The 24,249-nt window shown below is 37.9% G+C and overlaps 1 protein-coding gene across 1 annotated transcript in view; it reads right to left on the reverse strand.

Annotated features, from left to right (window-relative positions):
* The window catches only part of GXYLT2 (glucoside xylosyltransferase 2), a 76,544-nt gene that overhangs the window by 32,066 nt on the left and 20,229 nt on the right, over positions 1-24,249 (reverse strand). The window contains exons 2-3 of the mRNA XM_074198717.1: positions 19,584-19,773; positions 15,305-15,436 (exon numbers count right to left, since the gene is read on the reverse strand). Of these exons, the coding sequence (XP_074054818.1) occupies positions 15,305-15,436; positions 19,584-19,773 (322 nt within the window). The remainder of the gene's footprint in view (positions 1-15,304; positions 15,437-19,583; positions 19,774-24,249) is intronic.

Here is a 24,249-nt window from a genome sequence, read left to right on the forward strand (position 1 = left end):
TAGACTTGTATTATCCTGTAAATGAAGCTCCAAGTAATAGTTTAAAGTATTAGACAGAAGAGAGATGAGCACAGACCCCTGGGGCGTTCTAGTAGAGACCTCCAAGTTAACATCCAGCCAGATTTGCATCCAGTCATTTGGTCAATTTTAAATCCATCTAATTATATGATCATCTAGCTCATATTTCCCCCACCCCCGAAGAATAATTTGAAAGACTTTATTAATAATCTTGCTTAAATCTGAAGAAATTTGAGCTATTGCATTCTTCTCACATGTCAATTTAGTAACATCATTGACATAGAGTACTCCTTAAACCTTATGAGGATGAGTCAAAACAAGAGAATGACGATGATGATGAAGATGAATTGACTTCAACAACTTCAATTTGATACATACTTTTCAAACAGGCTCAGAGCAAGGGGTTTTCACCTTTCTTATGTCATGGGTCCCTTTGGTAGTCTGGTGAAGCTGATGGAATCCTACTCAGAACCAATCAAATACAGAAGAATAAATGGAAAGTAATTATAACAAAATCAAGACGTGATTTCTTCCCCCATCCAAGATTAAGTAGCCAGTCTCAAGAGAATTAACCTAAAGGACTGGGAGATCGAATGATTTGTACAGCTAATATTTGCCAAAAGTTGGGCCTTCTCTTAGTTAGAACAAGACTTAGGGTGAGGGAATGGAAGGAGATGCAGGTTGTCATCAACTATTTGAAAGGTTGTCATGAAAGATGAATTCAAGTATTTCTGTTTGGCTCCAGGATAGAATTAGGAGCAATTGCTCCTAATTAGGAAGTCATAGAAACAGATTCTGGACTGTCATGAGGAAAAACTTCTTAATAAGAAATGCTATCTAAAAATGAATGAGCTTCTGCCTTGGGAAGTAGTAAGTCAAGATGATGCAAGAGGACCATTTATTGGGGATACAGTAAAAGGGCTTCTTGGTCAGATAGAGATTGGACCAAATTGCCCCACCAAACCTCTCTCAAATCCTTCCACACACCCCCAATTCTGTCCTTTCCAGATCTTATACTCTGTGATTCAATGACAAACTAGCTATCAAAGAAATGAGAAGACATAAACTGCAGTTAAATGGATTCTCGTCAGGAAGACAAATTAAACAAGTTGGTATACATGGTTTAGTGAAGGGCATACAGACAACCGGAAATGTTTCATGGGACAATTGCCATGATTACAATGAGTATAAGCAGAGAGTCCACCATAAAGATAATTGCAGCTTATATTCTCACATCTGTTGCAAAGAATGAAATAGAGAAATTCTTCAAAGATGTTGACAATTTTCTCCAAACAAGGTCAACATGTACCTTGAGTACTTGTGATTGCAACAAAAAGGAAGAGAGTGAAAACTAAATTGGAAAATTAGGCAATCTGAAAATATTTGTGTGGCTTCGCATTTATAAGCCAAAGAGGTCAGACAGGGTTAAATTGCTCAGAAGCCTCATGCTAGACCACATGAAGACATTCTTCAAAAACAGAGTGGGAAGCCACTAGACATCACAGGTGCCAAATATGAAAAAAACAAACCTGATAAAATAGTAACAGACAGGAAATAACTGTAGGCGTCATTTCAGAAACTCAGTATTCCGATCATTGAACGATTAAAGGTCAAAGTTAACACCAAATAACAAGGATATGTAAAGATGAAGACTTAGTGGGTAAACAACTCTGGCTAAACTGGCTATTGATTCTGAAAAGCAGAAAATGGACAAAAGGAAATACATTTATAAAATAATCACCAAAATGACGTCATAACTGTCCTAGTTAAACACTGATTCTCTTTGCCAAGTTGCAAATTTTGCCAAAATGGTAAAATTGATTCATAATAAGCAACACTGAATTAGGGATTGAAGATCTGCAAAGCACTTGACTTAAATTATCTGATTTGATCCTCGTAATAGCACTATATAATAGGGGCAATTGATAATCACATTTTACAGATAAAAAAACTGAGTGGGAAGTTAAGTGACTTGTCCAAGGTCACACAACTAGTATGTGACTGAGAATATTCAAATTCAAGTATTTTTGGTTCCAAGTTCAACACTCCATCATTTTTTGGTTTTTTTTTTAGGTTTTTGCTAGGCAACGGGGTTAAGTGGTTTGCCCAAGGCTAGGTAATTATTAAGTGTCTGAGGCGGGATTTGAACCCAGGTACTCCTGACTCCAGGGCGGGTGCTCTATCCACTGCACCACCTAGCTGCCCCCACCAACACTCCATCTTGCTAGTCTATTTAGCTGCTTTCCAATGAGACAGTCAGTGTTATGAAGGATATTTCATATGAAGTCCAATTGAAAAGGGGAAACCTTATTGTTGGTGAGGTCACCAGAATTTCGTGTTTGTGGATGCTATTGTACTGATAGAATTTAGCTCTGGAATATAATCAGGTTCCTTCAAAGAGATAGTTTTGAAAAAACAATCAACAGGGGGTGACTAGGTGGCGCAGTGGATAGAGCACCGGCCCTGGAGTCAGGAGTATCTGGGTTCAAATCCGGTCTCAGACACTTAATAATTACCTAGCTGTGTGGCCTTGGGCAAGCCACTTAACCCCATTGCCTAGCAAAAACCTAAAAAAGAAAAAAATCAATACTGTAATCAATATAGGAAACACATAGTTAATGAAGAAAGTATATTGCTCATCACATAGAGGTGATCCATCAATGTATATACTATGAATCACTGTCCATGGAAGATGAGTTGGATCCTGAGTTGATTATGAAGAGATGAAGTTGGGGAAAAGCACAGACTTTTCCCTCTTGTAATAACCTATCTTTTAACTCTACTATCTTCTTGAAGGTGATATATGATGTATGGAACAGCAGAACCCCAGAAGAGTCAGTATGACAAGTGATCTAAGGGGCGATGCAGAGATGCTTGGCAGCACACTTCCCTCTATTTGATGTAAATTGCATGAGAAATGGTCAGATGTAGTCTATGTGTCAGGTCACTTTGATTAGAGTTTTCTCTGTGATTGGGGAGAAGGTTATTGGTTATAACAACCAAAACCATTTTTGAAAGAAAGACATAAAGTAGGTATAAAAGCAGGATGCAGCTCACTGCCAAAGAGGATTCTGTGGGTGAGAAGTGGCATAAAAATATCCTTCAGGATGACTAGAAAAAGGCTACCAATAACAACTGGACAGCCCATATCTTACAATGCTATCCACAAAATATTGAAGGTTTTGAAAGAAAGCAACCAGCGCATACACACATTTTGTATGAAGGAGACATGGAAGGAATTGGGCAAAAATTGTCCAAGATGAGAAAAATATATGCAATTTGCTACTTGTTCTGAAGAAAGGAATAGCCACATTAACAAGCTCTTGGATCCATCAAATTCTGTAGTCATTGTGAGAATGAAGATATCAAAGATGAATGAATCTTAATAAAGATAACCATGATTCCAGACTCAAATGCTGTATTTCAGTACAAAAAAATCTGAGAAAAATGAGTAAAACTGTGATGAATTCTAGAAAATGGTAAAACATAACTGAAATGAGCAATGAAAGCAAAAAAAATGGTCAAGATGGAAAAAGACCTCTAAAATATGTTTAGTAGGGGTGGAGAGAACAGAGGGAGAACCACAAAATGGCTGATAATTGGCAAGACAACAGCTGGACGCAGCCTTCTGTTTGTATGGGAATTTTGGCAAGAAGCTATCTCCTGTCTATCAGAGGCAGTTGAGCAAGCTAGTGGGGAAAGGCAGGAAAGTTTGCCATAAGTAATGGGAATCTCAAAGGCTATGTCCTAAGTAAGGTAACACAGCAAGATTACTGTGACAGTTAGGTGCAAACTATTCCAATGACAAGGCTAGCACTAAGGATCTGGATTCAGAAAACATCTTCCATTACAATTATATGCCATAATTTTTTAAGCCATTCCTAAATTGATTGGCACTTAAACTAGGATAATTTTGCATTCATTTGTAGCAAATGTGGTTACAACTACTTAGATTTTTTTCAAGTGCCAGTTTACAATGATGTATGTAAAAGGTTCAAATTGATCTCTTTCTTTCAGAAGAGGGTTAAAAAAAGGGAGGAGAAAAGAGAGGCCTCTCCTCTTTTTAGATTATCTTATCAGGGGGGAATGAAAAACATTACTTTAATGACTAGAAAGAACACTCTAGCATACTAGACAATGAAGAAGAAGGATTTGGCAAAAGAAAACAAATCTGAACAAGGACAGAAGTTGTATAAGTTGAAAAAAATGGAGCAAAGGAAGAAGGAAAGAAGCTGCTAAAAAACTTTAAGCTAAGTGCTAATGATGAGGCTTTGCTCTTACAGGCTATCAGAGCTCTTCAGCTTCTTGGGAGTCAACAAACAGTATCAGGAGAGTGGTCATCCAGAAAGAATCGGAACATGGTGGCTGGTGATTCCCAGATGGGGTAGTAGAGGATTACAGAGTTAGGGTTGGAAGGGACTTTGGGGATCGCTAACCCTCTTATTTTACAGATTTCAAAACAAAACTAAGTCATAGAAAGAGATAAAGTTACTCTACAAAGGTCAGAGAGATAATAAATAAATATCTGAGTGAGGATTTGAACTCTGGTCTTCCTAACTCCAAGCCCACTCTTTCACTCACTAAGCACCAAGTTGAGGTAATAGTTTATCATATTGGCATTAAGCACAGAAAAACTGGTAAAGAATTAGTAAATCTGAAAACTCTTATCTAATTCTAAACAATTATGGGGAACATATAAGGATATCACCAAAGGAAATCTAGAAAATGTTGTGAATGGGTACAATGGATGTGTTTATCATTCTTTTTTTTTTTAAACCAAAGCTCAAGTTAAGCTTCAAAATAGAAGATTCAAAAGAGAAAAACAAATCTGGGAAGAGACTAACAAATTAAAAAAAAATTTGAGAATAGGATTTGGATTTTTGCAACACAGTTAAAAAAAAGCAGGAATGATGAACTTTTGGCCACAAATGAAGTCTATATGATAAAGAATGGTAAAAATACATGCCCCCTCCAGGATTATTACTACAAATATTTTATGTTTTATTTTGCTTGGATTTTTTTAAAGATTGTGTTTTCAAATATCAAGAGTTTATTTTCTCTCCCTCTCCTTTCTCCTTCCTCAAATTAAAGAAAATGAAATCAAAATCCTTGTAAAATCCTTGACACACAGCCAAATTCCACATTGACATGTCCAAAACTTAGTTACCATAAATTTGATAGAGTGCTTTAAACTGAAAAAAAGGAGAGAGAGGAAAAACCGGATGAATGTGCACATATGCATGTTTTTATGCATACACACACACACACACACACACACACACACACACACACACAGGATAAAGAGGAAGAGGGAAAGGAAGAAGATAGACAAAGAGAAAAGCAAGAAGGACATCTAAATAATAGCAATACAAAGGTATGGTTATTCACTGGATGTAAAATCCAAAACAATAACCAACAGAAAGAAAATAGTTTTTTTGATTTTCATCTTATTTTTTTCAATTAACAAGCATTTATTTTCTCGAACTCGATATCCCCCCAACAGTTTAAAAGAAAAGAGAGAGAGAGGCTCTTGTAACAAATATGCAGATCAAATAAATTTTCACACTGGCCATAGCCAAAAATATATGAATCATTCAGCTATCTAGACTTGTTGCGTTTGGATTCAGTAATGGAACAGGACCTTGGAGGGTTGCACCTCATTCAAAAGAACTAGAGGTGGGCAGCTAGGTGGTACAATGGATAGAGCACAGGCCCTGGAGTCAGGAGTACCTGAGCTCAAATCTGGCCTCAGACACTTAATAATTACCTAGCTGTGTGGCCTTGGGCAAGTCACTTAACCCCATTGCCTTGAAAAATCTAAAAAAACAACAACAAAAGAACCAGAGGTAACAGGTTCTGTGATACCAGATAAGGTATTGAGAAGAGAGTGTATGGATGAAAATCAAAGAGAGAGAGAAGACATAGAAACAAAACTATCATGAGAGTATATGGCAGATCATACAGGCATAGGAAGGAAGGAGACAAGAAATTTGGGATACAAACTGGATGGAGGCATGCTATAATAAGGATGGAGAACTTTAATTATCCAAACACTCACTGGAACATTTCTTTTCTCTGCCAAAAGTGAATGCAAAATCTTGACTTGTCTTAAGATGAATTCATTCTTCAGTAGGGAAGCTTACATAGGGAACTGATATTCCTGATCTGTTAATTGCTGGGGCAGAAATGGTAAGAACTTTGGGAAGAAGACGGGGCAGGTTGGGTAGTGACAATTCCACATTGGAATTTATGATAGAAAAGAGGACATTTAGGATTAGTTAAATAGGAACCATAGTTGAGGAAAGTAGACTTCAAGCTATTATAAGGAAAAAGAAACCATGGCTAAAATTCAATATGGGGAAACTGACCTATAAGGTCTCAGAGAAATTCTAAAGATGTAGACAATGTCATGTCTAAAGAGAGTTGCCCAGAATTTCATTATGAATGCAAGGAAGTAATTTAACAACTTCAATTTTAAGATGAAAAGTATATGTAAAATCCATAAGGAACGGACATAAACCTAAATCCCAATAGAAAAATAGTTAAATTATATCAGAGCCCATCTTTCTCAGTCCTTTTTTAGCAGTTTAATGAAACCTATGGACCACTTCTCAGAATAAAACAAGCAAAAGGAAGTACTAAATCCCAATTAAAGGTTAGTGGAAAATAAAGATGCAATGTTTTCCCCATCCAACTTCACAGAACCCCTGAAATTCTAGTTTAAGAATCCCTAAATTGGGGGGGAAGGAAAGCAAGATTAGGGGGAAAATTATAAAATTCAAAATACATAAAATCTTTCTTAAAAAAATTATCTTAGCATTTTTCAATGCAAAAAAATCCCTAAATTTCATGTGAAAAATTTCCCAAAGAAGAAATACAAATTGGTTAGTCAACTAGCATTATATACTTTCTTAAAAGAGTCAGGCATTATGCTAAATATTAGGGATACAAAAATGGCAAAAGATAGTTCCTGCCCTCAAGGAACTAATAATTCAATGGGGGGGAACATCATAAAATCATCATGCAGGATTAACTGGAGATAATCAATAGAGGGAAGGTGCTAAGATTAAGAAGAATGAGGATTTTAGTAGAAACTTGAAAGAAGTCAGAATAAAATATCAGGAAAAAAATTGACTCAAAGCAATCAGCACAATGTCATCCACAAATGGGAACATCGGTAAACTTCACTATCTTTGTGGAATTCCTTTTTTATCTGGACCTGGTAGAGCCCTTGTCATTCCAAAACCATGATTATCCTTTGTAGGGAAAGCTGGATGATGTAGTCCAGAAGAGTGCTGGACTTAAAGTCAGGAACATCTGTGTTCAAACACTACCCAAGGCACTTAATTAGCTATGTGACACTGTGCAAACCACTTAACCTCTCTGGGCACTGGTTTCCTCATTTATAAAAGAACAGGACTAAACTCAATGACTTTTAAAGTCCCTTCCAGTTCGAAATCTATGCACAATGACAATAATAGTATAAATGAAGACAATGCAAAAAACTCAAGTCAAATGCAATGGGCAATGTTGATACCAAATCATCAAAGTTAACCACATTTCCTTTCTGTTGCCATTAACAGGTGGCTTCATTCTTTTGGCTAACGAGCTTTGGGGGGGGGGTATGGAATTTGGGAGCTTGTTGAGAAGCATCTACTTTTTCAAAACAAAATGTGTCCATTATTTAAAATGAAAATAACATTTAGAAGATAGAAGCTGGGACAGGGAAGAGAAGATCCAAGACAACAGGTGGCATCATCCTGTAGGAATAATTCTAGCATTGCTAAAGTGCAGAAGGAATTGAGGTTAGTGATGAATTGATAAAAAGGCTTTTAAAATGTGCTAGGTTTTAAAAAGGGAATTAAATATGGGTTAGGAAGGAAAAAAGCAGAAATACTCAAATTCCATTTCTATTTTGCTTGACTCTACCAAAGAGAATGAATTCTGAATAGATGGAAAATGAATGAATATGGCTTTTACAAGTCCAATAAATGATCTTAAGAGAGCACCTGGCTGCCCTCAGAGTTCAAGCCATCAGTCCCAGAAATAATCCACTTTAGGATTCTGAAAGAACTGAGGAACTATGTAATAGCCTACCAACCAGTCTCACTGAATTGACTGACCCAGACTCCTTACTGGTCTTAGTAGTTCTGGTCTCTCCTCCACAGACTACATCATCAATAGAACTAAAACCACCTTCCTATATAGCACAGAGCTGACCATGTCATTCCTCTGTTCAATAACTGTCGTTGGTTCCCTAATCTCTAGAATCAAATGTAAATCCCTTAGTCTGGCAGTTTGGATTCTTCTAACAAGTTCACTCCAACCTATTCTTCTTGGTTTGTTCCCATTTTCATATGCTCTGTATTTCTGCCAAAAAGGGAAGGAAGGATTACTGACTGTACCCTCAACTTGGTGGTCCAATTTCCTAAAATCTTTCACCCATGCTAATTCTACCTCTTGGAATCTTTATCCTTTCTTTAAGGTTCACCTGAGAAGCCACCTCCTCTTTCAATTAATCAATAATATTAATTAAGCACCTACAATCTAATGTACTAAGTGTTAGGATACCAAAAAAAAAAAAAAGACAAAAGTCTGTCTCTGATGTTAACGAGCTTAGGAATGAATCCTTCTCCAGTCCTTCCAATTGCTAGCACTCTCTTATTCCTCCAATTACCTTCATTATAGTTCAATAAAATATATATAGAGAGATTATCTTACTATAGGCAAGGTACTAAAGACCCTTCCCTCAAGAAATTTAAATTCTAGGGGCAGCTAGGTGGCACAGTGGATAGAGCACCAGCCCTGAGTTCAAATCTGGACTCAGACACTTAATTACCTAGCTATGTGACCTTGGCTAGCCACTTAACCCCACTGCCTTGCAAAAACTAAAAAAAAAAAAAAAGAAAAAGAAAAACAAGGAATTTAAATTCTGTTGGAGGGAAGGGAGATACACCCTTTACTCAGATAAGTCAATACAAGATAGGCTGTAAACTCCCCAAGGGTAGGACTGCTTCTGTTGACTATGCATACCCAGAGCCTAGCACAATGCTTGGCTTAGAAGACCAAGAAGGAATCTATTGGGATCAATTGAACAACACAAGGTTGGGACAATTGGCTAACACATGAATGAAAGAGACTATGGTCATTGTTCTTTTTTTCCTATAATAATTTTCATAATTATTTAGCATACAAGAAGCAATACAAGATAGCATTCAGATTGCTGTTCTTAGAAGTAAGAAGACCTGGACTGGCATGGGGTCCATGGACAAGCTCTTTACCTCCCAGTGACCTAGTGAGTTTTCTAAACTAAAAGTTGACAAGTCCAGAAGGAAAGATGGATTTTCTACACAGATCTTCCTTGCACTGATGAGACCATAGCTCTCAAACAATGACAACAAAGTACAGTTCCATTCAAAGACAGAAAACCGGACTAGAATGTGATCTACACGGACATGGAAACATCACTGTTCAACTCTGATTTTGGGGGATAGATAGAACAATGTGTTCATAGATAAACTATCTGTACAAAGGAAACATAAAAATATTTTTCTCCCAGGGGTCTAATTTAAGTTATTTTCCTTTTATTTCAACTGTGCAATGAACAAAGAACTTCCCATCCTACACTAAATGCATTCACATGGGAGAAACCCTTTCAAAATATGGGAAATATTTTAAAGAAATAGGAAGAGACAATCCTGAATATGTGGTAATTGTTGTCTTCACACCATGCTTTTTGAATATCAAAAATACAGTAGGAAATTGTTTCTTTAACAAAAATCTGCATTAGTGTTGTTCCAAGTCATAAATGGACTTTGTGATTTGAATTCTATAGTTCCAAACTATGTCACTGTGTAGTCAGTAAAATAGCTGGGAGATGTATGTATTAAATTTTTATTTTTGTTTCAACTGTGCCCCCTTGTGGAATTCCATATTCATAATTTGAGCAACCCTTTTTGGAGGACACGTAAATACTTCTGTGATAATAGACTTAGAGGAAGGGAGGACCCTACAGTACATTTAATCCAACTCTCTCATTTTACAGAAGAGAATACAGAAATGATTTGCTTATTATCACCCAGCTCATGAGTGGGAAAGTCACAATGTGAACTATGGTCTTTCAACTAAACCAGGGAAATGTCGGCTTTTATCCCCTAGTATCAAACACTGGAAGAGCATTTGGATTATATAAGAAAGTTTAGTCTATGTAGACTAGTGGTCTGAGTGAGAGAGAGAGAGACAGAAAGAAAGAATGAGAGAGATGCATATATATACATACACACATACGCTTCCATACAAGTGCATAAATACATATATATGTAAAGTGATATATAATTTGACTCTACTATTTCTGGGGCTTTACACTGGTACCATTTGGTACCATTGGTACACTTGGTACCATTTACAACATTTTTTCTAGAATGACATAGATGCAGTCTCTTATTTTCTTTTACAACTTTAAATAATTCTACATAGGTTTTCTCAAGGAATTTACAAAGAAGAAGGTGCTTAGATTCTACTTGCAGCTATATTCACATTTCCCTGGCTCCCTGGGGCAGACACCTTTGATAACATTGGTCTTGGTCTCGGAGATTGGTCAATGCATTCTGGCTTAATACAGACTGCTCTATGTTTCTGGATTGTCATCTTGGGTTTAGCGTTTGATTCCACATCTTAACCATGATGTCAGCTTTCCCATTCAAAGACACAGTAGCATATTTAAGATTCTTTCATTTTAAGTCAGATGATAGCTTCAACATATTTTTCCACCTGCTTTTCTTCTACCTGGGGTTTGCCTCCCTCTCTTTTCATCCTCCACCTTAAATTAGGTTTTGCAATACCAGCTAGCAAACACATCCAACTTTTTGATACTGACTTTAGATATCCCTGATTTTTTCATCATAATTCCGAATCCAGTTTCTTGGGCAAATGAATTCTATATTATGAATACATAACCTCTCATAAAAAGGCATGATGGCAGAATCATGAGGTATCTAGATTAGCTGCCAGACAATGCTGAGGGGACTATATTTCAAAGAATATTGTTTCTAGTCCTGACTCTTTTTCTTTTTTTTTTTGTTTTAAAAGAAATTATCACACAATAAAGTCACCCCCCCCACACACACATATTTCTGCCCCTCCAAGTCAACCCAACTAAGATTTTTTAAATTTAAGCTTTTCGATGAACAAAAATGCATTTCTCTCCCTCTTGCCTTTCTCCCTTATATTAAATTTTAAAAAATGAAAGAAAAACAAAAGTATTTTTAAAAATGAACACAGTCAAGCAAAACAAATTCACATACTGGCTATATCCAATATATATATATATATATATATATATATACATATATATATATATGTATATATATATATATATATATATATATATATATATATATGTCTGATTCTTCATCCTGAGTCTATCATCTTTGTCAGGAGGTGGCTAGTATGCTTCATCATGGGTCCTCTGGAATTGTGGCTGGTCATTCATCAGATCAGAGTTCTTATGTTCCTGCAAGTTGTTTGTCTGTACAATGCTATTATTAATATAAATTGTTCATCTGGGTCTGCTACTTCACTCTGTATCAGTTCATACAAGTCTTCCCAGGTTTCTCTGAAACCATCTCCATTTCATACAGCACAATATTATATTCTATCACATTTATATACCATGATTTATCCAGCCATTCTCCAATTGATGGGCAAAACTTTAGTTTCCAGTTCTTTGCCACCACAAAGAGCCACTATAAATATCTTTGTATATATGGGTACTTTTCTTCTTTTAAACAATTCTCTGTAGGGTATAAAAATCTGATTCTAAATATTTAATTTATAATTAGCTACTTGAGGCTGTCAATAAAAATGTCACTTGTGGTTTGGTTAGTTTGAACTGAAGGCAAGTCTCCTTGGTAAATGTAAGCTAGCAAAAATCTCCTGGGATATGTTATGTCCCTGATGTGGATGAGTACATTTTTCAAACAGGAGTAGACTTATTGCCACAAATCATTTTTTCTAGAAGTTAGAATGGATACTAAAAGATGTAAAAAAAAAACAAAACAAAAACTTTTTACTGCTCCTCTCTTAAAAAAAAAAAAAACTGATGGAAGAAATCTGTTGCCAGTAAGTAATAACAAGTCCAAATGTTTTTCTCATTAACTGTATGACTTGGGCTAAGTTCACCTAATGTTTATGGAGTGTTAAAAATCATCCTTGTTCTACTTGGTTCATAGTCTGATTACTATTTCAGGTACCAAAAAGCTGTAATTCAAGCTGATGGGTTTTCAGAAATGCCTAATCCTGGATCCAGACTCTTTCCCACTCTCTCTTTGCCAAAATCAGGTGCAAATGACGATTCCATTTCTGTACTCCTTTCCCAATACTTTAGACCAGCTGGGTACATTTATTTCAGTCCCTAAGGGTATCCAACCTTAACCACAGTCTGGATATCTTGGGATCAGTCTATATGAGCCAGTTAAAGAAGGAGAAGTCTTAAGAGAAGTGAATACCCTTAGATTGTCTGACTAGTACCCAAATCCCAAATCATGGTCCAGCTGAGGAAAAATTCTGTAATTCTTATTTTATTTTGCCCAAATTAACCTTGGATTTTATGAGGCCTTTTGGTTTTCTTGCAACCAAAAACTGGAGGGGGGGGCCTATAAATCCAAAAGGAAATTCAGCTCTATTCCTAGATGTCATGAAGGCCAAAAGATAATTCTATCATATGAAATTTTCTATTGTCACTTTATGCCAAAGGGAAGAATCCATCCACAGAGCATTAAAAGAGGGTGTCACTGTTTAAGAAAAAATTGACAAATTGCAAGAAATACAGTATCAAGCATGAAATAATTACTTTAAAAAAATTTGCTGCCTGCCTTTCTGCCCAGAGAAGGGTCATCAGGATAGTGAAGAGCCAGGAGACCAAGTCATATGAGAACTGTTTGAAAAAACTGTGTAGATCTAGCCTAAAAGAAGAAAGGCAGGAAAGATAACACCTTTGTAAGTTGCAAAGAGACAGATTTAGGCTGGATATAAGGAAAAACTCAAGCAATCAAGCAGAGCTGTCCAAAAGCTAAATGGCTTCCAAGAAGGACTTCAAGAAAAGATGGAATGACCTCACGTCAGGTATGCTATGTTGGCATTGCCTCTTGTGGATGACTTGGACTCATGGCCAATAAGATCCTGTCTAACTCCTGAATTCTATGATTCTGAATGCTGGACACCAACCTTTGCTCTACTTCTGCTTTAGGCATCAGCCTGGTGTGATTCCCCACCTCGTGGCTAAGAATAGTTCCCTGTGGCTCTTTCCCAATCAGTGCCACCTGGATGCTTATATTTTAAGATTCCCATTGTCTGTGCTATACCTCAGCAATGTGTCTGACTTGGTTTTTAAAGAGATGGATTACAAAGGAAAATTCCACCTCGACTTGATTTTAAATTACCTCAAGGTTCAATACATCTCTACTATGTTTCCAAAATGCCAAGTTTATAAGTTGATGCCATGATATACTACTGCAAAAAGCTAAATGCACTGCCAAGTATAATCGACCTTTATTGTTTGAAGGAAGAGCTGGTCTCTATTATCAGCAGAAGATAAATAATGGCAGCATCCATTTGTCATTCAAAAGGGAACATTCAGTCAGCAGAGAATGAATGGAAACCGACAGCAAAGGGTTTTGTTGTTTCAATGGTAGAATGGAAATCACAATTCTAGGTCAGGGTATGATCACGTGCAGCTTCCATTGATTTGAGAACACAGAAAACTATATTCTTCTCGGGTGTGTGTGTGTGTGTTTTTGTGTATTCATATACATACATATATTCATGGTGCACGCACACAGACACAACACATATATTCACACAAACATGCATACACACATGCTCGTGTGTACATACAACATGGCCATATATCGATGCAATATACACATATAGCTATATACACACATGCCTACACACAAATATATATATATATATATCAATAGATATACTATATATTATACACACACACACAAACTTGCATATATACATGCACACAAAGGATTGAATACATACACTAAAGAAGATATTCTTATAATATAGTTTTTTGTATGTTTGGTATCTTTTATATGAATATGTATGTGTCAGTATCTATCTATATACATACATACAAAAAGTTATTATTCTTTGGTGGATACACCTACAAATGAATGAATATAAATATATATTTGGTCCATCCCTATGGCTTCATCCATATGTATTACAGGTGTGGGCACTTTTCTAAGACTCTTATAGATACTTCGAGACATTGAGAGATTATAGATAGAAACTGGACCTGTGATTTCTTGTATCTACGAATTCCCAAATAAGGACATTCCTTCTATCAACATCTCTGCAACATCTAGTCTCAGAGAACCATATAGAAAACTAAGAAGTCAAATGACTTGCTGAGGATCACACAGTCAATCTGGGTGCACAATCAGGATTCACAGGCAGGTTTTTCCGGCTCCAATGCCAACTCCTTACCCCCTACACCAGACTGTCTTTAAGTCTGAGATCAAGTATATACAAAATAAAAGTGGGAAGCACCAGTCTGGCAGATAAAATGTGTGCTAAATTGGGCTAAGGGAAATGATGACCCTGCCATGGCCATAGACAGTTACTTCCTCAGATAGTTTCCCCAGCTATTATCCAAACACTGTTTCCTGCATGAAACCAGTCACTCATCTTCCATTAGAATCTAAACTCAAGAGCTGGGCATTTTTTGCTTTGTGTGTGTGTGTGTGTGTGTGTGTGTGTGTATGGGGGGGTAGTTAGTTCAAAATCTGGAACAATAAGCTGTGTTTTCTGACTGCTCACTTGCTGTTTGTACAGGTCATCTAGAATGTAAGCTCTCTGAGGACAAGAATTCTTTCACTGATGTCTAGTTATCCCTAATTTCTGGTAGAGCGATGCTCAGTAACACTACTAAAAGACTGATTTGCTTTTGCCTAGCTCCCTTTAATTAAAATTTAAAAAAAAAAAAGGAAAAAAATCACACCCAAATTAATTGCCTGCCATTTGGATGGTGAAGACTATTCAGAATACAAGCCAATCACATCCTAATTGAGGATAGGCCAACCAGAAAGGATAAGATCTATTTATTCTAATAAGACTGATAGATTCTTCTCCCTAATGCATTTTTGACAAGCAAACCCGAAATGACTATGTTTTTAGTGTTGACAGTGATCTCCAAATACACTCAGCCCAACTTAGTCATTCTTCCAAAAGTATTCTGGCCAAATTGCCTTTGATGAAAACCAGGTGTCCCTACCGGAAGAAAAAGTCTCTGAGCAGCACAAGGCTTGAAGAGTTTCTTCCATTCCTGAGCGTTTCCAACAGAAAATGTGATCGGGTAGATGCTGTGTTCAAACTTCTTTGTGTATGAGGAAGGCCACTGTCGCAACTGAAAAACAAGGAAGCAAGAGTGAGAGATTAGAACCCAACAAAGAGGTAAATATCCTATAATTCTGTTAAATTCAGGAGGGAGAAAAGGCTTTTTGTTTTTTTATCATTTTTTTGGTTTTTTGCAAGGAAATGGGGTTAAGTGACTTGCTCACGGTCAGATAGCTAAGTAAGTATAGGTGTCTGAGGCCAGATTTGACTGACTCCGAGACCAGTGCTCTATCCCCTGAGCCTTGGGAGGAAGTTTAAAAGATAAGCCCTAAGGTGGTGATATACCCAATTCCCAAAATTAAGATCTTGCTGGAGTTTACAATCACCACCATCACCATCACTACCACCATCAGTATATATATATATATATATATATATATATATATATATATATATATATATATATATTTGCTAGGGAAGATTTATATACAATGAATCCTACTAGATGTGAATATTAAAAAGGTAGCACACACTTATACATCTTTTTTTTTAAGTTTTTGCAAGGCAAATGGGGTTAAGTGGCTTGCCCAAGGCCACACAGCTAGGTAATTATTAAGTGTCTGAGGCTGGATTTGAATTCAGGTACTCCTGACTCCAGGGCTGGTGCTCTATCCACTGCGCCACCTAGCCACCCTCTTACATTTCTAATAACCTGCTCAAAGACAGTGTCGAAAATTCCCTCACAACCTACTTCTCCAGATAAAAGTACAAACATGATTTGGAAGAGGAATGAGCTTTGAGATCAGAGAAGCTGGGTTCAAATTACCTTAGATAGGTCACTTAACCAATTTGGGTCTATAAAATGAGGCTTTCAGAACAGATGGTCTCAGAGAATCCAAGCTCTAGGCCCATAATCCTCTATTAGTATACAGAATGCTGGACTTGGAAAAAGAAAGGCCTGGATTTCTACTTGAGGTACATATTAGCTGTGTGGCTCTGGGCAAGTCACTAAACCTCTCTGATTCTGTTTCCTCAACTGTAAAAGTAGATAATAGCACCTACTTGAAAAAAAGTTATTGTGAGATTCAAATGGCTACTATGTCCCAACTTTAAAAGTGCTGTATAAATGTGAGTGATTGGTGATTGCTATTATGATTAGCAGCAGCATCACTATTCTCCAGATTCCTATATCACTCTAAAGACCTGTAGGGTTTTGCCACCTTCCTTGCCACTGCATCCTTAGGATTTCTGTACCTTTCCATCTACCCTGCAGTTGAGCTCTTGGAAACTTGAGCTTCCTGAACTAGAGTGTGGGTTCCTTGAAGGAGGAATGCTCCCCCCTTTTCTATTTGTATTCTTAGCTCTTTGCATGATGCTTGCCAGATTAGTAAATACTTATCATGTTTTTTAATAATTCATTATCTTGAGATATAGTACACATAATTCTTTTATAAAAGCCCTTATTAGGCAATAGGGTCTTTTTGTAAATTCCTTTGTCACTTTTCAACAAGGTAATAATGGAATGAGCCCTAGAGCATAAAAGTTCTGATGGAGCATAAAGTTGGCACAAAGTCTGAGCAAGGGGACTTGAAAACCTGATGCCAAAAGTAAATGGTGCCAATAGCGTTGGTCTTGGAAGGTTTCTCTTGTTCTCTCCAAACCCTCTAGGCTTCGGGGAGTAAAATGAAGTCTCAAGCATCACAGAGAGCATATAGCATGTGTCTTGGTCTTTTATTCTTCCCTTTACACTCAACAAAATAAAGCAGAGATAATGACTTTGTGGGGGGGGGTAACAAATCCCTGCAAATCAAGTGAGTGCCAGTGGTTTCAAGAAAAGCTGAATAAATTAAATGTGAAGGCAACAACATAGTGTTTTACTCTAAGAAATGATGACTAGAAAGAAGTAACATTGTCAAGCATTTATTATATGCCTATTACTGTATTCTAAATGTTTCTAAAAGATAAACAAAACCAGTCCCTGTTCTCAAGGAGCTCATGGTCTAATGGAAACACCCACAAAGAAATAAAATACAACCTCCATGCCTGGAACCCCCTTCATCTCTTCCTCCTGGGCTCTTGGGGCTTCCTTCAAGCCTTTGCTAAGATATCACCTTCTACAAAGAAGATTCACCTGATCCCTTTCAGTGCTAGGGAATGTAAGCTCTGTGAAGCAGGGACTGTCTTTTGACCTTTTTTTTAATCCCCAAGACTTAGTATAATGTCTGGCAAACAGCAGGTGTTTAATCAATGCTTGCTAATTGATACACTGGAAATAATCTCAGACAGAAGGTTAGTCACATAAGAATTTTAAAAACTTCTTTCAGAAGGTGGGACTTGAACTCAGGGTTCAGGGAAGCTAGGAGGCAGAGCTCCAAATGTGGAGGAGAGATATCCAATAAGATCCATGCTTTAATTTAGAGCCAAGAGATGGATGCTATATGTCAGTGGATCAAAGAGTACAGAGCATGGGCTAAGGTGCTTGAAGGCTAGAAAAATAGGAAGGGTCAGGTTGTGAAGGGCTTTAAAAGCCAAGTAGAGGATTTTTATATTTCTTTCTGGAAGTAATAGGCCATTGGGGATGACATGATCAGATCTGATCCATTTGGTTAAGTGGAAAACAGCCCAGAGCAGCGAGGAATTTGAGATAGGGAACCCAATCACAAGCTATTTCAATAACCCAGATGTGAAGGGCCTCCACTGGGGTGGTGTCTGGGAAGAGAATGCGACAGGTAAAAAAATGACAGTGGATGGGGAGGGTAAAACAGTGAGGAGTCCAGGATGATTCCTCAGTTGTAAGTCTGAATTACTAGGGAGGATGGTGGTACCTTCAACAGTAATAGGAAAGTATTAAAGAACTTTGGAAAAATTTGTACAAACTGATGATGAATGAAGGAAAACCAAGATAGAAGATATAGTTTTGTTGTTGTTCAGTCATGTTTGATTATTTGTGATCCCATTTGAGGTTTTCTTGGCAGAGATACTGAAAAGGTTTGCTATGTCCTTCTCCAACTTATTTTCAGATGAGGAAACGAGGCAAAAAGGGTTAAGTGACTTGCCCAGGATCACAAAGTAAGTGTCTGAGACTGGATTTGAACTCAGAAAGATGAGTCAGGAAGATTAATCTGTCATATTCTCTCCTCTGACACTGCCACCTGCTTGGTGGAGGCCCTTTTCACTTCATACTTGAGTTATTGAAACAACCTGTGATTGAGCTCCCTGTCTCAAGCCCCTCCCTACTTTGGACTGTTTTCCACTCAGCCAAATTAATCAGATTAGATCCTCCACTCTCTATCCCATCCCCAAAGTTAGAGTTTTTCCCTTAAGACTAGTTCCATTAAGATGAATACCACTCATATCCCGTGTGTTTGTACATCATCTCTCCCTTTCCAAAGTAAACTCCTTGAGGACAGGCCAGGTTTTGTCTTTCTTTGTATCCTAAGCAATATTAGCACAGTGTTTATAAATATTTATAGACTGACAGTATCTGTGAGCTCTCTTTCAATAATTTTCTTTGTTACAATGAAGGGTTCAATGAGGGGTGGAGAAAGTTAAGGGAAAATATCAGGGGTAAAAACAAAAAGAATCAACAAAATTTAAGACAACTGTTGATGCTTCAGTTTTAACCAGAAGATATTTAAGTGGTGACTGAGAGTTAATAGGTCACCCCTTTACCTCTTCCACCCTTCCTCACTGATTCAAGCTCTTTCTCTGGCATTTTCAAACCAATTGATGATCCCAATTTATTCCCAATATTCCTCAGGCTGTTTTATGTTTTTTTTGTTTTTTTTGCTGAGAAAATGTAATATTTCCTAGCTTTCTTATCATTAACATTCTATCTAATCTACTCCTATTAGGCATTTCTCATTGCTCTAACTAGTCCAGAGGCACAATGTCAGACAGGGGTATGGAAAAGATATGTATGAAACAAGAAAGGGTCTTTGTTCTCCCCCAAGTGAAAAACCTCAGGACTTGTCAAATGATGGGGAAATGAAAAGAGAGAAAATGAGCCATTTATAAATTGATTTGGTCACATAATAAAGTGGTGATCATCCATGGCTGATGAATGAAACTAAGATGGAGAGAAGGGCTGGGATCCAAGCTCTCCTCAACTAGCAGGAAACAGACCATTCTCAATGGGCCCTGTACACCCTGGCCAACTTTAGACTTTATTTAGCATGGACCTTCTATACAGGTACTACCGTTTCTTGGAAATTCACCTTCTTATCAAACTCAGGTTTCAGGGAATCCTCAGCAAAGATGTGAAATCGAATCTTGCGATAGCTGAAGAGAATGGCCGATTTGAGCATAATGAGTGTCTCTTCCAGACGGTCCCCACATGCCACCACAGCCAGGTGCATCCATTGTTCTGCTGGCAAGGCTGGGGAGTGTTTTGGATCCCCATGCTTTCTGGGAAGAGAAAATAAAAACATCCCAAGACGGTGAGATCAGTCAGTCTACAAGGATTTAAGTGCTAAGTAAGTTAGTTCCAATTCAGAAATACATCAACAGACAAAATCTGTTCTGTTTGGTGACGTGGTAAAACATTGTGACAATTCTGTTTATTTGAAAAGCACAAATTTAGACCCATAGTTATTCCAGTCAATTCAACATGCATTTATTAAACAAAGACTATGCATCAGGGACTATGCTGACTTTGGAGAAACAAAGGCAATCCTCCCAACCCTTGCTATCCCTCAAGTTGCTGACATTTATTGGAGTGATACAACATGAATGTAGATAGGTAAAAAGAAAAAGAAGACCTATGTTATTTCAAAAAGGATTGAAGAGAGGCAGCTAGGTAGGGCAGTGGATAGAGCACCAACCCTGGAGTCAGAAGGACCTGAGTTCAAATGTGACCTCTGACACTTAATATTAACTGTGTGATCTTGTGCAAGTCATTTAACCTCACTGTCTTGCTAAAAAAAAAAAAAAAGATTGAAGAGGGAATCAAGAAAGGCCTCACATAGGAAGGTACCTGGACTGTGATTCCAATGAGGTTAAGAGATCCTGGATGGATGGAGAGAGATTGAGAGAGAGAGAGAAAGAGAGAGAGAGAGATACATATGTATATGTTTGTCCTTCTTGAAGAAGTCCACATAACCAGGGAGATGATGCCATGACAAGCACATGAATTAGATTTGAGGGCGGGGGGGCTATGCGAAGTCACCAGTCTCATTTTCTCCTCCAGAGTCATCTGCATCCAGGGGCCAGATATGAACCAGGATGCCTGGATGTGAGGCAATCAGGGTTAAGTGACTTGCCCAAGGTCACACAGCTAGTAGAAGTCAAGTGTCTGAGACGGAATTCAAACTCCTGTCCTCCTGACTCCAAGGTAAGTGCTGTATCCACTGCACCACTGGACCCAAATGACTCTGGAGGAAAAAGTGAGACGGGGTGACATAGCACAGTCCCCTTCCCCCACTCAAATCCAATTCCTGTGCTTACCACCCTGATGTCATAGTCTTCTTTAACACAGGCACTCACAGACAGATATACACACACACACAAACACATGCAATATACATACATATATATATATATATAATAGTATTGTTGTTTAGTTGTAATTGTGTCCAATTCTTTCTGACCATGTAAGCCAAGTCATGCCAAGACTGTCCATGTGATTTTCTTGGCAAAAATACTGGAGTAGCGTGGCATTTCCTTCTCTGGTGAGTTAAGGCAAGCAAAAGTTAGGTGACTCACTCAGGGTCATATAGCTAGTAAGTGTCTGAGGATAGATTTGAACTCAGGTCTTCCTGACTCCAATTCCAGTGGTCTAACCACAGAACTACAACTTAACTGCCTTAAATATATAATATTCACATATATGTATGTGCATATGTAACATAACAGATAATATGCATTTATTATAAATATGTATATCAAACATGCACATTATCTATTATATACATATATAAAATTATCTATACTATATATGAAATTTCATTTTATATATATGAAACATTATATATGCAGTTCCATTTTATATATGAAACGCTATCTCTTGCATCTGGTTCCTTGTCCAAAATATTCTCTCTTCTCATCCTTCCCATGTAGTATGTGCAATACGATATCCCTCCCCCCACCCCCAAATCTGGATGTTTTTATTTTACAAGTGGAATGCAAGGCCACAGCATAAAAGGAGAATGTGCAAGTCAGAGAAAATGGAGGTGACGACAAAACATTTGGATTTCTAAGCCATGCCTCATTGCAGGCTCGGTGAACCGATGATTATTGAGGTCAGCATGGAGGAGAAATGGAGGTAGAGCAAGGCTAGATGATCCGCGACATCAAAGTATCCCAGTACTGCGTCAGCCCTGGACTGGGAACACCATCTGAGAGGCCAGAACCGAAACACAGTTGCCGAACAGACATTTCCTCCCCATAAAAGCTATGTTCCAAACAAGGAAGAAGGAGCCAATTCTCAAACACACCGACTGTGGAGAAGAGTTTTCAAGAGAGCGGAAGAGGTCAGGAAGGGACGCTCTGAGACAACTGAAATTAATTTGAGAACTGGATGCCTCCTTCCCACCTGCTTTCCAAAAGCACCCAGGCAAATTGGCACGCTACTTATTCAACTAATAGAGGGCTTGCCCCTGCCTTGTTCACAATTGTAAGAGTTGAAGATCTGGGTGGAGTAGATTGGCAAGCCTTGCAATCTGATTATCTCAGACAGCAAATGGCACAAGTAAATCCCCACTCAGAATTTCTTGACACTAAGTCAGTATGAATAACCATCATCCTATGTCCTTTTGAGACTATATTTCTCTAAGAGTGCATCTAAGAATTAACATTGAGGGGCAATGAGGACAACCTACCACTTTTCCCCAGACCCCAACTTCTATCTTTTCCTGGATCTCTCACCCTCACCTACTTTATTATTTCTTCTTGGTTTCTTTGCCTGTCAAAACACTAATCAATCAATAATAATAGCTAACATTTACATAGCCCTTTAAGATTTGAAAAAGCACTTTATAGACACATTCTCATCTGGTAGGCACAACCTTAATAGGTGTTATTCCCATTTTACAGATCAGAAAACTGAGGTTTTAGGGCTTTTTTGGTCCGAGAGGTCAAATGACCTTGTTGGTCGCAGAGTTAGAAAGTCCATCAGCAGATGGCACTGGATACATAGCTCCTTCGTGTAAGGAACCCTAGCAAGTTCTTTCCACTACTCCATCCTGCCCTGCCCATCTCCTATGTGCCAGCTGCTGCAAGCTCCTCTGCAATTAACCTGGGGTTTCCATTTCCCTTCATGTGCTTGGGGAAGCCATGCCACTTATTTCCCTTGGGTCAGCATTAGGAGCCAATTGGCCTGCTTCAGCTGTTCTCTACCCTTTTAGTCACACACGAGAGAAAGCATCGAGCCAGGGACTGCCGCCTATTTTGGTGTCTTATGACAAATGCTTTTTAAAAATCCACAGGGGCCAGAAGGAATAATGGCCCCTGGGGACAGAGCAGCACCCCCTCTGTCTACTTCTCACATTGCACTAGTCATCTCAGGCTTCAGGTAATGAATTTGTCTTGTGCGGGCACAATGGATGATAAAGCTTTAGGTCACTGAAGTGGGCACCTTTCCCAATCTTCTATTAGAGGGGGAACTTACCCAGCTATCATTTACTGGCCTGTATTTAATGATGACGGAGAATCTGGCTCTAAAGGCTGGAGCCCCTTTCCCCCCCCCCCCTCAGATCTATAGTATTTAGGATGAGATTTACTCCATTGTTTTGACCATTTAATTGTTTTTATTTTTTCCTTTATTAGATGAAACTCAGAGATTGTTTCTAGTTTGTTCTCTCTCTCTCTCTCTCTCTCTCTCTCTCTCTCTCTCACACACACACACAAACACACACACAAACACACATTCTATGTCTTTCTCCCCCTCTCTCTGTCTCTAACTCTCCTTTGCCTCCCTATATAAGCATTCATCATAGCTTGAAGATTTCCACTTTAAAACATCTCATTTCCATGCTCCTAGTTTGCCTGTCACTATAACAAGTGATTAGCAAGGACTGGAAATTTTCAGAATTGAAGGATTTTAGGGAACAGAAAACTGAGGTTCAGATGACTTACCCAAGGTCACATACAGCCAACAAGTGGCAGAAATAGCATTTGAACAGAGACCTCCTTATTCCTGGGCAGCATCATATAAAGCAGAAGACTTAGGAGCTGGGAAGATATTGGTTCAAATCTTGCCTCACATACTTCCTTAGCAGATGTGCATCTCTGTGTGAGTCACTTGACATCTAAGGGTCTCAGTTTTCCCATCTGTAAAATGAGGGAGTTGGATTTGATGACCTCTAAGGTCTTCTTGAACTCTGAATCTGATTCAGTCCATTGTTCTTTCCATTACAGCACCCTCCAAAAATGAGTGGTTCAATTCAAAAAATAATTATTTAGAACCTACAAGATAAAAAATTTGCCCTTCCAAAATATATCTCTTTCTATTAAAGATACAATGAGACCACCATTTTTGCAGTCTTGGAATCTTATAGGCTTCATTCTATCCCTTGCTCCAGATAATGGGAGACAAATTTCCAGCTAGAGGATGGGGCAATCAGGTTCAGAGTAAGATCATCAGCCTTCTCCTTTATTGCCAGGACTTCACTCTCTGAGGTGCTATTTATTAATCATCTCATGCATGGATTGAATTTAGGATTCTGAGAAATATTCAAGCAAAGATTTTTTTATTGATTTTGAATTTTACATCTCCCCCCAATCTTGGTTCCCTCCCCCTATCCCCCAGAGAAGGCAGTCTGATAATCTTTACATTGTTTCTATGCTATACATTGATCAGAATTGAATGTATTGAGAGAGAAATCACATCCTTTAAAAACATAAGAGCAAAATTACCTAATAAGATACCTTTTTTAAAAAAAATTA

The sequence above is a fragment of the Macrotis lagotis genome, chromosome 8, assembly GCF_037893015.1.
Source record: "Macrotis lagotis isolate mMagLag1 chromosome 8, bilby.v1.9.chrom.fasta, whole genome shotgun sequence".
NCBI classification, from domain to species: Eukaryota; Metazoa; Chordata; class Mammalia; order Peramelemorphia; family Peramelidae; genus Macrotis; species Macrotis lagotis.